At 50.7% G+C, this 15,661-nt stretch overlaps 1 protein-coding gene across 1 annotated transcript; it reads left to right on the forward strand.

Annotated features, from left to right (window-relative positions):
• Nucleotides 1-820: 820 nt before the first annotated feature.
• MB (myoglobin) lies at nucleotides 821-12,782 on the forward strand. The gene is made up of 4 exons (XM_014478957.2): nucleotides 821-867; nucleotides 2,209-2,311; nucleotides 7,655-7,877; nucleotides 12,088-12,782. The coding sequence occupies exons 2-4, from the start codon at nucleotides 2,217-2,219 to the stop codon at nucleotides 12,232-12,234; spliced, it is 465 nt and encodes a 154-aa protein (XP_014334443.1). The 5' UTR covers nucleotides 821-867; nucleotides 2,209-2,216; the 3' UTR covers nucleotides 12,235-12,782.
• The last annotated feature ends 2,879 nt before the right edge of the window (nucleotides 12,783-15,661 follow it).

Here is a 15,661-nt window from a genome sequence, read left to right on the forward strand (position 1 = left end):
GAATGACTTCTGGAGATATACCAACTCAGTGTCCTGGGTTAACATGGATCCTCACGTGTGGTTTCAGGAGCACATTGTCAAGAAGGGGCCTGTGTGCTTCTGGTCTCTTTGGTTGTTAGGAGTCCGCTGACTCAATATCTAAACAGGGATCACTCAATGATGCACAAAAGGTCACACAGGAAGTGTGATGGTCACCCTGGAACTGAAATGGGAGCAGGCTTTACCAGAATCAGAATGGAGACCCAAGGTTGTTCTGGGGAAGCTCTGAGTTTGGGGGTCTTACTTGGTGCTAGCCATGGAACCCTTTCACCTAGCATTTCCTACCACCTAGCCAATTCTTATCAATCATCTCTGTTCATATTTTAAAGAGGGGATCTGATTGGTGTAGTTAATAGACACTGGCTGTTTGACAGAGCCATGCCATTGGCTGCCTCTAATTAGGTCCCAGCCTTGGTTCAATCAGCTGTGACTAGCCGCGGGATTTGGGAGAGGACATGACCTTGGGGGCTGGGGCAGGGCAGTTATCTTTAGAAAGAGCTGTGTATGTAGGGCAGTCATAACTGACAGGTCCAATACAGTCCCAGGGTGGCCAGGACACCTGATGTTTATCCTTGCTGAGTCTCGTGGTCCACAGCTATAAAATGGGATGATGCTTTCTACCTTGCTGGGGCATTGGGAAGACTAGATTAGTCCTGCCCGAGGAGGCACTTTGTAATCTGTAAAGTTCTGTGTAGACCCTGATCATAGCGCCACATAAACTGAACTGTAATGTTATTCCTCTTACTTATCTCTCTCCCTAGGAGATTGAACACCACGATGTGTTTTATCTGGTTTGTGTCCTCAGCATGTAGCAGTTTCTGACACACAGTAGGTACCTTATAACAGTTTGTTGGGTGGATGGCAGAATGGTGGATAGATGGATGGATGGATGATGGACAGATGGACGGATGGTGGGTGAGTGGGTAGAGGGGTTGATGGATGGATAGATGGATGGGAAGATGGATGAATGAAAAATAAAGGTTGATCATTCTCTTGCCTTCCTGGGAAGGCCATTCACCTTTTAAATTCAGTGAACCTTTATTCAGTTCAGCTTGGTATACAGCACTGTGCAAGGCCCACAAAACACTCAGATGAAGGAAACAAAGCTCCTGCACATGGTAACCAAAGTAAAGTGTTTGGGAGCACGGATTCAGGGGCCTGACTTCCTGGTTCAAAACCCAGCTCTTCCATCAGCTATCTGTGTGACTGTGGCACATCTCCTTAACTTCCCCTCCACGAGGTGGGGGTAATGTCTGTATTTATCATATAGGGCTGTCGGGAGACTAAACGAGTTACCAAATGTAAAGTGATTAGAATAGAGCCTGGCACCTGGGAAAGTCTCTGAGTATTGGGTGCTAGGGTACTAACGGAGGAGCCAGTATGGATACAAAGAAATGTGACGCAATGAGGTAAGCAGTGTGACAGGAACACATGCGAATAGGTGGAAAGGGCAGGCAGTTAATTGTGCCTTGAGGGGGCACATGAAGCACAATTTTTCAGAGGAAAATATCTGAACAATATTTGAGCTTTCTGGGTGGAGTGGGAAAATGCAGGCTCCAAGAGGGTATGGATCTGCCTGGGTTCACCCAGTTATAAGCAGGAAACCATCGAGGTTCCTTCCCACCACTCTGAAAAGTGAGAGGCATTCTGGCAAAGTGGGCTTCTAGACGGTGGGCAAAGAGACTGCTAAGGCCAGGACAGTCCCAGGGCCAAGCCAGGGTGCCTGCTGCTCTGGGCTTAGAGATATGACAGGTCCTCTTGGGGTGGCTGACAGCAGGGGGAGTTGGGTTTCAGGCCACTGGCGTCAGCCCTAGCCTTGCCCTTTCTGTTGGCCTCTGAGAGTCCAAACAGTGGCCCAGCCTCCTCCCCACTCTCCGCACACACAACCCCACCACCACCACACCCGTGACCTGAGTTGGCCTACCTCCCCACAATGGCACCTGCCTCAAAATAGCTTCCATGTGAGGGCTAGAGAAAGGAAAAGATTAGACCCCTACATGAGAGAGGGGGGTGGGGAGGAGGGAGAGAGAGAGTGAATGAGCTGTCAAGTGATCCCTGTTAAGCATCTGGGAAGGTATAAAATCCCTCTGGGGCCAGGCAGCCTCAAACCCCAGCTGTCGGAGACAGGACACCCAGTCAGTCCGCCCTTGTTCTTTTTCTCTTCTTCAGACTGCGCCATGGGGCTCAGCGACGGGGAATGGCAGTTGGTGCTGAATGCCTGGGGGAAGGTGGAGGCTGATGTCGCAGGCCATGGGCAGGAGGTCCTCATCAGGTAAAAGGAAGAAATCCCACTGCCCCTGTCACCTCCTTCCTCAAGGTCAAGAATGCTTGCCTGCAAGGTGGAACGTTTGCCCCGGGGTTGACCAGTTGGCTGCTGTGTTAATTAACTTTGTTAAACCCCCTACTTGGTTCTCCTGTGTTTTTATGTATCAGAGGTTGGAATCAGGAAAGCAGATCCATTTCACACTTGTGCTAGCAGCTGGGAGGAGCTTTGATGATCAAATCCTTGATGCTTAGAGCCCACCAGAAGGAATCCTAAAATTATAGCTAGAATTAACAAGAAAGGTCTGAGAGGTCTTTCTCACCTCACCTAATGGATGAGGACACAAAGGACCTAAGAAGGGAAGGATGACCCCAGAGTCACAAGTTCATTAAAGTCTGTAAAATGCCAAGGATTAAGACACGGCCTTCAAGATGAGATATGTGGTTCTACACCTGGCTCTGCCACCGAGCTGTTGTGTGACCTTTGGGAAAGCACATAACTTCTCTGAGCCTCAGTTTCTTCTCCTATAAAATGGGAGGGGGGGGAATCCTAATATCTACATTATACAGTAGAAGTAAGAATTAAATAAAATGCTGCAGCCAAGGGGCCCAGCATAATTCCTGGCATAGAGTGAGTTCCAAAAGATGTCAGTAACTCTTGGAGATGAAGCTTAGAATTGGGCCCTTTAAAGTATAATAATAATAGTAATTACTATTATTTTAGCTGTGTTGGGTCTTTGTTGCTTTCTCTAGTTGTGGTGAGCAGGGGCTGCTCTTCATTGCCATGCATGGGCTTCTCATTGCCGTGGTTTCTCTTGCTGGGGAACACAGGCTCCAGGTGCAGGAACGCAGGCTCCGTAGTTGCGGCTCTAGGGCTCTAGAGCGTGGGCTCAGTAGTTGCGGGGCATGGGCTTAGTTGCTCGGCGGCATATGCAATCTTTCCAGATCAGGATCCAACCCATGTCTCCTGCATTGGCTGGCAGGTTCTTATCCATTGTGCCACCACAGAAGTCCCTAATCTTGACTTTTGATGTTGGGTATGTCTTTTGAAGGCTCAGAATAATCTCCAAGCACATCTTGCCTTCTTTAGCAAGGGATTCCTGAATAAAGAAACACCCTCCCCGCCCCCCACCCCCCAAAATTCTAAGTTTTGTAAGCAGAGGGTGGCTGTGGTTCAGAAATAGAACCTCATGTTCTCATTGCCTTCTTCGCCAAGTGGTGATAGACTCCCCTCTCCTCCTGGTCCTTTCTCATGCTCTGGGCAGCGTGAGTCAAAAGCGTACATCGACATTTCTGCGCCTGGGAGGAGGTGGGCCCTGGTTGCCATGAGTGAATGGATTGTCCTTTACACTTTATAGATGAATTTCTCCTTCTTTATGAGTCAGAGCAGGTTTTCCTCTCCCATTTAGACACCCTTTCAGCCTCCCCCAGGCTTCACCCATTTCCAGCTCCCATGTCTGGGAGAATGACCCAGACATAAGCTATAAGCTCTATTATCTGGAGTTTCAGCCTTAGTGGCCCATGCCAAAAACACATGAGAAAGGATGGTCAAGTTCCCTGTTGAATCTAACTGGCATCTTGGGGTTTTCCTTTGTGTCTTTTTCCTCTTATGCCTCTGTCAGTTGGCTACTGGCACTGCAAGAGGTCCCATTTGGTTGGACAGAAGACTCTCCAAAGTAGACATCAACTCCTCAGCTCTCCCTTTGCTGTGTGACCTTGGACAAGTCACTAATCCTGTCTGGGTCCCATTTCCCTATTTGTTGAATGGAGGGATTACCTTCATGGTCTCTGAGATCCCTGCCCACCCCCAGGCCTTGGCATTCTTTGAGTCCTGGATCCTGCCTTGCTTTTGGAGAGGAGGCAGGGTAGCTGAGTGGGAGACCAGTTTGCCAAAAAGGAGTCTTTCCCAGGTGACCTGGGGGCTGTCAGCCCTAAGTCAGTGACTTGGAGGTCTGGAAGGAGACTTGGGGTATCGTATCATGGGAGAAACAGCCCCTCCCTTCCCAGTGGATCAGAGAAAACTGCCAGGGGCAGGAGCCAGGGGCAAGACGTGATGCTGGAGACTGCCGACCCCTGGCAGGCCCCAGAGAGCCTGATGCCCCATCACATCTTAAGCTGAAGACATGCAGAAACCACGCGGACGGCTTCTGCCCTCTTGGTATTTGGGGGCCAGGGACAGGGAGAAGGGGATGCTGACTTCCAGGGTGCCCTGTGAGAAATGACCTTGTGATTCTGTTCCAGATGCCGAACCTGGGTTTTCTTACTCTTCTTGAAAAGGTCATTTCTCCCACTCCTCTGGTTATGACAGATAGCAAATTCTGTTCGGTCTGTTAATAAAACTCTGAGGGCTTCACTGCAAGTATGTGATCATTATGTCCTAGAACATAATAGCTGGAAGGTCAGTTGCAGAGTCTGGCTCCAGGAAACGGGGGTTTTTAGGAGGGCGGAGGCAGCTGAAGAGGGCTTTGGGCCCCTGCCTTTCCTTCTTTTCCCCCAGATCTTTCCTGCTTTATTTATTTTTGCATTTGAACAAAGGATTTCGAGGCCATGGAAAATTGGGAAGTCACTGCTGGTGGCCAGTATGTCTCATGTCACCGGGAGGAAACATGGCTCAAGAGTCCCAGTCAACCAATGGTAGCTACAGACAGAACCCAAGATTCCCAATCCTAGTGATGACGATGGTAGTGGTGAGGATGGTGATGATGGAGCTGGTGAGGATGATGGGGGTGATGGTGGTGATGGTGATCGTGGCCTAGAGCTTTTGATGAGGACAGCAAACATGTAAATATGTTACACACTGATTGCTAGGCCCTGTGTTACGTGTTCATGTATATTAACTCATTTCAGCCTCACAGTAACCTCATGAGGTGGACGTTATTATAATCCCCACGTTTAACAGAGAAGTTAAGTGACTTGCCTGAAGTCCCAAAGCTGGAGTTCAAGTCCAGCAGCCTGGATCAGCGTTGCCACTCCTGAACCCTATACCACGTCGTCCCGCAGTCTTAGCATACAAGAGATGCGTTCCCACCCTCGTCTGGTTCTTCGGTTCTAGAGCAGAGAAGAATTTATGCAGGCCTGGGAGCGCCTTCTATCTTTCATGTGGGTGTCTGGTTGGGTCTCAGCTCAGAGCACAGCTGGGAACTGGCCTCCTTTCCCGCTGACCTGTAATAAACTAGGCAGGTTGACGATAGGATTGAAGATGAAAGCACAAGGCAAGCGCGTGCTTCTGAAACCCTGGAAGAAAAGCCCCACCCACCCATGTCTACAGGGTGAGGGCCTTCCAGCTGCTCATTTTCTGAGTTGCCACTGTCACAAGTTCCCAGGTAGGACCTTCTGTGGCTTCCCAGGGACTCCCAGCTGCCGGCCTTGGGGGCAGTGGAGGGAGGCAGCTGTAGAAAGGAAGATCTGATGGGCATTCAGAAGCCAGGTTTTTCTGCAGTGTTAAAGTAAATCCGGGGTTCCCTCTCTGGCTGACAAGTGCTAAGAGTGTAGGGTGAGGTCCGGGTTGGAGGGGTCAAGCCTTAGAACTTGGAAGCTGAGAAATCAACTTTTTGGTTTAAGATAGTTGATCCAAAACCCAGAGGAGCTGAGTGACTTTTTCAACATCACAGCAGAGGCAGAACTGGGGCCAGAACTCAGCTTTCATGATTCTCAGTGCTTAGTCTCTTCCCCAGACATCCGGGGGTCTCCCAAGATGTCTCAGACCCCTGGTGGCCTTGGGTCCCAGATCCTTGGTCCTCTTCTTCCCCAGAGAGTCTCCCTCCAGTGTCCCGACCTTCACCTGTGGGTTCTGGGTCTTGCATCTGTCAGGCAGGAGTTCAAGGATCATTGTCGCCAGATAATAATAGTCAGGATCTCAGGGACCCTGAGGTGAAAAGTGCTGGAGATGAGCTGTCAGTGATGTAGAAGGGTTGGCCGGGGCCCCAGATGAGGTAGTGACATTGAGCATGGCTGTGGGCAGCACTGGGTGTTCTGGGAAGGCAGGAGGGACATGCCCTTGGGGGAAGGGGGCGCTCCCTGTCTGTGCTATGCCCGTGTGTGTGTGTGTGTGTGTGTGCATGAGCATACGTGTGATTATGGGTATGTGCCGTGAGACACTTGTGCACACTGGAGTGTGTCCGCAGTTAGGTTTAAGGGTGTTCTAGAGCCAGGAAATCACAAAAGAGAAAGCTTTCAAGGAACTGAAGCCATCAGACAAGAGGAGGGAAAGTCCAGCAGACAGGGTCACTCTGGCAGAGGTTTCCGGGTGCAACACAAAAGAGAGAGCATGAGTTATGGAACCATCTGTGTGGGTTCGTGTCTGGGCTCTGCTACTGACCAGACATGTGACCCTGGACAAGTCACCTACCTCTGCGGTCTTCCCTTTGCCCATGAGTGAAATGGGAAAAATCTCTCCCTCCTCCCCGTGGCAGATATGACTCCCTTTAACGATCCCCACCTTTCTGCAGAATGAAAGACTGAAGTCTGAGGCAACAGGTGACTCCTTGGATCACTGCGGCCAACTCTCTGGGTCCCTGGCAAGAGTGGGGGCCTGGTCTTTGGCAGATGGCTCCCATTAGAGATTCTCACCGTCAGTACTGTGAGGGGCCTGGGAAAAACAGGGAGGCAGAGCAAAATAAGCAAGCGCTTTCTGAGCCTGAGAGCTGTTCAGACTAGAAAAGCTGTCACATGGAGTAGTGAGCCTCCTGAAGCTGGAAGTATTTAAGCAGCCAAAGGATGATCCTCGGGCAGGAAGCTGTAGTCCCTGTATGGACTACATTTTGAGTTACTCAGACCTGATTTCAGTCTGGCTCATCTGCAGCCCAGCTATGTGATATTGAGCTAGGACCTCATACTCCTCAGCCTCTGTTCCCTCATATGTAAAATGGGGATAATACATCACCAAAGGGAAGTGCAAGTGGAGAGCCTAGCGCGGGCCTGGCGCACAGCACATACTCCACAAATCCTTTAGCCCCCGTGCTCCTCCCTGCTCCACGGTGACACGTCTAGTCATCTTTGCTCCCAACAGCTTAGAGCAAATGGGGGCGAGGCCAGGTACCATGCAGATGTTTTTCCTTCCAGCCTTTCACAGTAACAATGAAGCAGATGATGATGCTAAAAATAGTAATAGCAAGCATTTATAGGACACTTCCTGTGTGACCCTCAGCCTATACCATCTCATTCAATTTAATCCTCACACTTCTATAGGGAGGGACTCGTTATCCCTATTCCTTGGATGGGGAGACTGAAGCACAGAGAGGTGAAGCGAATTGCCACAGTCACACAGCTAGCAACTGGGAGGGTGTGGATTTGAACTTGAGTCTGGCCACCTCCTGACCCCTGTGTCTAACTCAGCCCTCCTTGTACCCCTCAGGCTCTTCACAGGTCATCCCGAGACCCTGGAGAAATTTGACAAGTTCAAGCACCTGAAGACAGAGGCTGAGATGAAGGCCTCCGAGGACCTGAAGAAGCATGGCAACACGGTGCTCACGGCCCTGGGGGGTATCCTGAAGAAAAAGGGTCACCATGAGGCAGAGGTGAAGCATCTGGCTGAGTCACATGCCAACAAGCACAAGATCCCTGTCAAGTACCTGGAGGTGAGTGGCGGGTCCTGGGTGGCTGGGAGGATGGAAGGGGAGGCCTCGAAGACCTGAGATTTGGGTTCAAGTCCCAGCTCAGTTATAACTTGCTGAGTGACCTATGCTGTTCCTCTTTATCCCCCAGTTTTCTCATCTGTAAAGTGGGCTGCTACCCACTTGGCCTTCCTCCTGGGTCATTGAGAGTAAACATATTTTTCCCCCAAATGAGTATCTTATTACCAAGGGAGAAGTGGCTGTGAAGTACACAGCTTGCCTTCTGTCTATGAGTAGGCACCACTATCCCACCCTCTCAACAGATGAGGAAACTGAGGCACAGAGAGGTTAAGCAGCTTGCCCCTGGTCACAGAGGCACCAAGTAGCAGAACCAGGATTCAGACTAGGTCTCTATTCCTCCAGAAACCCAGCTCCTAGTCTCTGTGCCACTGCAAGTCGGACATACACAGGACTCATGTGGCAGGAGTTCAGTAGCTGGGGCTTAATTCTGGGTGGGAATCATTAGTTCCAGCATCTTTACGGATGAAGAGAGGGCGCCTCAGGTGTCCAAGGCATAAGCAATTGGCTTGAATCTCCTGTGATGGACTGAGAAGTTGGGTGGGCTGGGGAGAGTCTGAGTTTCAAGTCCTGTGTCTAGACCCAGTGGGTGGAGGGATATGGCAAGAAGGAGAACTAGGAAACTGGGGGATAAAGGGCCCTGAGGCTATCACCCCCGAGGATGGGGCCACAGGCAGTTTGGTGCAGCAGTGAAGGTAAGGTTAGTCATGAAAACTTCTGGTTAGGATGGGCTATGATGAGCAGTTTGCATGGGTCACTGCGTGGAACTTTCACGATTACCCCCATGAGCTTAGGAACTGCATTCAGTGTTGTCTTTTTCTCTTACAAAAGAAGTTCAGAGGTCAGGAGCCCAGAGCTGGTGTGGGAGCCCCATAGGTACCGGGAAAGCAGGCATCTCACCCAACAGTGTTATTTACATCTCACTGTCCAAAAGTTAGTCATGAGATCATGTCTATCTGTGTGGAAAGCTGGGAAATGTAGTCTATTGCCACTCCAAATACAAACTAGTGTTCTCTTACAAGGAAGAAGGTGAAAATGGCCATTGGGCAGGTAAACAGCATTCTCTTCCCCAGGCAGGGACTCTTCTCATCCCCACTTTACTGATTTGGAAACTGAAGGCTCAGAGAGGTTGAGTAGCTTACTCCCAGTCACACAGCATATAAGCCAGGAGGGACAGTCTGATCTATGTTACTCTGGAACTTGCGCTCTTAATTCCTGATGGTGCAACGTCTCCTGTGAACAACCACCATCACCATTGTCTTCAGCCCCACCATCCAGCTCCCCTGCCTGCCCTCCCAAAGGTTACTGTGAAACTGTTAGCTACTCAGTTGTGTCTGACTCTTTGTGACCCTCTGGACTGTAGCCTGTCAGTCCAGCCTCCTCTGTCTATGGAATTCTCCAGGCAAGAATACTGGAGTGGGTTGCCATGCCCTCCCCCAGGGGATCTCGAACCCAGGTCTCCTGCATTGTAAGCAGATTCTTTACCCTCTGAACTACTGGAGAAGCCCCACCTGCTCTCCCGCATCACACACCAACAATTCTGCCTGCCCATCTCAGCATCACAGACATGAGGAACAGTTCCTGCCCCTGGGATTCTGCACAAGTGGTGCTTTCGCCTCCCCATCTTCTCTCGGCAAATCCCTGTTCATTCTCCAAGGCCCAGCGCAGAAGCCACCTCTTCAGTTCTGGCCCACGAGGCAGTCAGCTGCTCCACCTGCCAGCCCTCCCCAGCAAAGGCATTTATTCCAGCCCTGCCGTGGCGCCTGCCGGCTGTATTGTAATTTATCTCTTTACCCAGCTGTCTCCTGGCTGGGACAGGAGCTCCTCAAGGTCAGACCCTGGCTTCTTCCATATGTGAACCCCAGTGACAGGCAGGGGGCTCACAACCCAGCTTGAATGATGGATCCCATCTCCAGGGAGGAGCAGACAGGCTTAGAGAGAAACCAGTGCGGTCTGGAAATAGGACTGCCAGCTAGCAGACTAGAACCGGGTCTACTTAAAACAAGTTTGCAAAGAAAGTGGAAGTGAAGTCACTCAGTCGTGTCCAATTCTTTGCGACCCCATGGACTGTAGCCCATCAGGCTTCTCCATCTATGGAATTTTCCAGGCAAGAGTACTGGAGTGGGTTGCCATTTCCTTCTCCAGGGGATCTTCCTGACCCAGGGATCAAACCCAGGTCTCCCGCATTGCAGGTAGACGCTTTACCGTCTGAGCTACTGCAAAAAATTAAGACAGCGCCCCGCGTCTGCTGTTCCCCTCACCGTGGAACCTTTGTCTATGTTCTTCATGAGAAATTGCTCCTTCTCACCCATTAGCAAGGGGGCCCCAGAGGGTGCTGGGTGCTGAAGTCTTTTCTCAGTCTTCTAGCTGCCCCAGCCCACAATTTTCCTAGTATTAGTGACTCAGAAGTTGACTCAGGAAAGGCTGAATTGAGGGACCCAAAGGAGTCAGGATCTCTGTCTTACATGTGAGGTCATCCGTGGAGGTCAGGGTGGAACTGGGCCTGGAACCTGGGTCTCCAAGTTCTCGCTAGGTCAGCCCATCCCCTCACTTGGCTTTGTTACGTTTATGACATTAAAAGGGAATTAAACACATGTCCCCCCCGATGCCCAGCAGTGGGTGTCTGTGGCGCTGTCCTGGCTTCTGGCCAAGCGGGGTTTACTAGGTGCTGACATTTGTGCTCCTGAGGCTGCCCTGCATGCGCTCCCCTCACCCCCACCCGTCAGCTTTTGGCCACTTGTACCCTGGATGCCGGAGAATATGAACAAACCCACCACTGGTGGCCTCTGTCTCCCTGGCTCTGGCTGTTGTTTGTCCACAGTCCCCTGGGTGCAGATTCCAGCTCTCCCATCCACTTGCAATATGACCTCAGTCTGGCCTCTGTAAAATGACACCCCTTGTCTACAGGCCACGGCTGAAATTGGCATCAAATCTTTCTGAACTGTTGAAAAAGCAAGTAGCTTCTTACTATATAAGGTTGCTCAGTCCCTTAAAGCAGCCCTGTGCTGTGGAGATGTTTGTGCCCATCTTTCTGGGCATGACAATGTGGATGGTAGAGCCAACAGTGACGGTGAGGCTGCTGTAACATATGATCAGTCTTGGGCCCAAGCATAGGCCTGGTCCCTTTCCTCTTCCTTTCTCTCCTTCTCTTCCACCAATGCTTCTGAGGACCGGCTCCGTGCTTGGTGCAGAAAATAAGATGTTCTGATCACCCTCCCGCCACTGTCCCTCCAAAAGGCTACTGAAAGAGATCACCATCCTAAGCCATTAAATGCAAAAATTAAATCCACACACATGGAAGTATTTTCTAGACTTTCTGATTGCAAAATCCTGGATTAGAACCATGTAATAGGTTGGGTCCTCATCCTGAGCTGAACCTCCAATACCTTGGCTATCTGATGTGGAGAGCCAACTCATGGGAAAAGATCCTGATGCTGGGAAAGATTGAGGGCAGGAGAAGGGACAACAGAGGATGAAATGGTTAGATGGCATCATTGACTCAATGGACAGGAGTTTGAGCACATACAGGGAGATAGTGAAGGACAGGGAAGCCTTGCGTGCTGCTGTCCATGGGGTTGCAAAGAGTCTGACAGGACTGAGTGACTGAACAATAAAACATCCTGAACATAGTAGAGGGGGGTAGCGTGTATGCATGCTAAGTCGCTTCAGTCATGCCCAATTCTGTGACCCTAGGGACTGTAGCCCATCTCTGTCCATGGGATTCTCCAAGCAAGAATCCTGGAGTGGGTTGCCATGCTCTCCTCCAGGGGATTTTCCCAACCCAGCGACTGAACCCATGTCTTCTGCATCTCCAGCACTGCAGGTGGATTCTTTACTCTGAGCCACCTGGGAAGCCCCTGGTTGGGGGTGGGGGTAGCCAACCCACCAAGCCATGCGACTGTGACCACAAGCCCAAGGCCTGACCTTTCCTCCTCTGTATTAAGATGGGCCTCTATTATCCCATCTGTACTTGTCTCATGGGTTGTGGGGATTAGAGGAGTTAATCCATGGAGGCCGCTCAGAAGTGTGCCTGATATATAATAAATACTCAGTAAATGGCCCTGCAATAAAGCAAAGCTGGGGCTGGGGTTGATTCCCATCTGGCCCCTGGCTTGTCCTGCCAGTGACCAGCACCCCTCTGCTCCTGTCCCTGCAGTTCATCTCGGACGCCATCATCCATGTTCTACATGCCAAGCATCCTTCAGACTTCGGTGCTGATGCCCAGGCTGCCATGAGCAAGGCCCTGGAACTGTTCCGGAATGACATGGCTGCCCAGTACAAGGTGCTGGGCTTCCATGGCTAAGCCCCACCCCTGTGCCCCTCACCCCACCCACCTGGGCAGGGTGGGCGGGGACTGAATCCCAAGTAGTTATAGGGTTTGCTTCTGAGTGTGTGCTTTGTTTAGGAGAGGTGGGTGGAAGAGGTGGATGGGTTAGGGGTGGAGGGAGCCTTGGGAGAGGCCTGGGGACCAGGCTTTCAGTGGAGGGTCATCAACTTGGGAACCATGAGAAGCTTGACTGTGGCTGGCTGAGTCTGGGTCAAACTCAACTTTCCTTTCACCTCAATGCCAACCCAATTCCTACCAACCTCTAAACTGACCTGCACCTTTACCCTCACCTTAAATCCCCAATCCGAGCTGTCAACATAAACTCCAGCCTAATTCTCTGACCCCATCACCCAGCCCCTTGAAGACAGCAGAGTGTCTTGCTTGCCCTGAGAAGGAAGTGTGGGCCGGGTGGGACGGCCACACCCAGCCCTAGGGAGGCATGGAGGCATGGTGTCTGCAACATAAATGTCCCTTCTCAGGTAGGGGAGTGACACCTGGTTTAATAAAGGATTTCTCACATCACAGTCTCTGTCTGGTGTTTTTCATCCCTTAGAGCAGGGGTCCCTAACCTCTGGGATCTCATAACTGATGATCTGAGGTGGAGCTGATGTAATAATAATAGAAATAAAATGCACAATAAAAGTAACGCACTTGAGTCATCCCGAAACCATCCCCCATCCCCCACCTCCACCCCTCACACCCGTCCATGGAAAAGTCGACTCCAACGAGACGGATCCCTGGGGACCGCTGCCCTAGACCAAGTGTGGGGGCCCAGAGAAGATGCAGACTCAGGGGAAGATGGTCATCATGGTTACCACAGCTTAGGAAAGATGCTTAAGGACACTAGTAAGTGGCAGAACTCGGTTTAAAGTGCGGCCTGGAAGCTGGCAGGGACTCCAGCTGAGGAGACGGCTAGGCAGCCAGCTGGTGGCAGGGCTGACCTCTGGCCACAGAGAAAGGGCAGAAGCATGGAGAATAACTTACCAACGCAGGCCAAGAGACACAGTCCATATCTACAAAGGCTGAGCGGAGCGCATGGGTAGAATGTGTAAGTTTCGCTGCAGGGAACTAGAATAAAACCTTGGCCTGTGGCTGCAGCAGCCAGGTAGCAGGCTGGAACAGGCTGTAGAAACGGATCTGGTAGTCTGGATCAACGTGGGTACCCAAGCCAAGAGGGGCTTGAAGAGCACTCAAGACTCAGGGTGCTATCTGTGGGAAGCCCCGAGTCCTCCACCCCATACATCTCCAGGGGCTCCCAGGACAGGTAACCTGGTGCCCCCCGTCCTTGAATGGTCAGACCCCTGTGATGAGCCCGACCTCCCTGCCCCAAATCTCAGACTATGCCAGGTTTCACAGGCACTGAACCGACCAGAGCCCATCTTCAGAAACAGACATGTCTCAAATTCTAACGGGCTCATTCATCCGGCCCTGCTGCAGCAGCAGAGGGCAGAGTTAAAGTCCTTCTGCTCTGCTTCAGGCTTTGGGAATTCTTCCACAATCTGATAAACTGAGAGACGAGTGGAGGGGAAAACAGAGGGAGGGGGATCTTGGAGCCTGGAGAAAATTTCCATGCATTTATATAGTAACTCCACTGAACGCCCAAGTGAGGAATACTTCTGTGTAGGATATGTATGCGGGATTTAAAGAGGAATAATTTGGTCCCTGCCCTCAAGCAATTGACCATCTAGTCAGGAAGACACATGTGCTCTGATGATTAAATCGGCTGAATAAAATTCAGTCGCAGAGAAGTACCAGGTATTTGTCACACACCATCAGTATTCACATAACAAATATTTGTGGAGCTCAGCAGGTAGAAAAGCTCAGTTTATACCTTTGATGTGCAAAAAAGGCAACTTCCTTTTTTTTCTACAACTCAAATTTTTGTTTGGAATCCTCAGTGTGGCTGGATGGCAAATACTTAACCTCAGTCTCTTTAAGAAACCCCCCATCCCCACTCCCTGCAATCCAAAGGTCCCTGGGATTTTGACCAATTAATTCCAAGAAGCTTACATGTGCCGGGCTGTGGTGTATATGGGCAGGGAGGTGGCAATCTGGTCACTACTGTCATCTGTCCCCAGTAGTATCCTCAGGGGTGCTGCACTCCACCTGGTCTTGAGTTATTGTCCCCATCAGGCACTCAAGGAAATTCTGAGGCTGCCCAAGGCTCCCTTTGCCTGGTGCCACTTCTTTCCAGGGACCCCCACACCCACCCCAAGTGCTCTCCACCTGGGATATGAGGCAGACGTTTCCCCTGTTCAGACCCCATGGGCCTGTCTGAGCTTTCTCACCTTCTGCAGGGGTTAGCAGGGCTTATGCCTGGCTGTCCTGTACAGTGGTAGAGGGTGTACCCTGCACATGAGTGCCTGGCCAGGGGACTAATAAAGCTGGACCCAGTCTGTGCTCCAGTTGCTAAACTGCGCACTGGGAAAGGATGCCTCTTCCTCATTCACATAAGGATCCTCTGTGAGCTCGCGGTGGCCTCCAGCACAGGCACAACCACTTTCTTTGGAAACCTCCACCAACTGCAATCTTATTCTTTGCTTTCAACTCCTTTCCTTCTGATGATTCAGAAACGATTTTCCAACCTGGACAGCACAGATGCCTCATGATTTCCTCCAAATCTTTTGCCCTTTCTGTGTGTTCTTTCTGGTCCTCTCAGGCCTGAGCTTTTGAATCTGCAAATCCAGGCAAGGGACATGTTTTTATTGCTTTCAGCTGTCAAGTCTTTTCCCAAGGCCTGGGCACAGAAATACCTGGCTGTCTCAAAAGGAAAGAGCAAAGGAGAAAAGGAAGTTTCAGGGGGAAAATGCAGGATAATACTTTTTAAATGTGATCCTGCAATGGAACATATTCTGCATTAACCTAACACATATTTCTTGAGCAAATATTATGGACCAGGCCCCAGGTTTGGGACTAAGGGTCCCAGCTTCAAATAAGGCAAATGGTCTCTACCTTCTGTGGAATGGGAGTGAAAAGGAAAGGATCTGTGCTAGGCTTTGAGGGCAGCAGAAAAATGCATTCATCAGACGTGTATCTATTGAGGGCTACATCATGCCAGGTCCTGGGCTCATTCCAGAGTGCCCTGGTGAAGCCCACAGGCCTGGCCCCGTCTCCGGGAACTTATGGGCTTAGGGCTGTTCCCGTATGGATATGGGAAGGCTGAGCCTTGAGGCTTCTGGGGAGATTGGGGGGTCCAGTCCTGGGAACGAGTCATAGAGATGGCAGATTATTCGTTGGCCAATCATACATATGTTATGTATATTTATATATAAAATACCTCTTCAGTGTCACCTTTCCTGCATATACTCTATCATCGCCTTCTGGAATCTCTGTGAAATATTTCTCACATGGCTCACACCCTCCTCCATGACTCTTTCCTAGTTTCCATCTCATGGCTATTTTG

Source organism: Bos mutus, chromosome 5 (genome assembly GCF_027580195.1).
Source record: "Bos mutus isolate GX-2022 chromosome 5, NWIPB_WYAK_1.1, whole genome shotgun sequence".
Taxonomy (NCBI): domain Eukaryota; kingdom Metazoa; phylum Chordata; class Mammalia; order Artiodactyla; family Bovidae; genus Bos; species Bos mutus.

Coding starts and splice junctions, on each gene's coding strand:
- MB (XM_014478957.2), top strand. CDS start 2,217: ATGGGGCTCAGCGACGGGGAATGGCAGTTGGTGCTGAATGCCTGGGGG. Junction 2,312..7,654: donor GGGCAGGAGGTCCTCATCAG/GTAAAAGGAAGA, acceptor TGTACCCCTCAG/GCTCTTCACAGGTCATCCCG. Junction 7,878..12,087: donor TCCCTGTCAAGTACCTGGAG/GTGAGTGGCGGG, acceptor CTGTCCCTGCAG/TTCATCTCGGACGCCATCAT.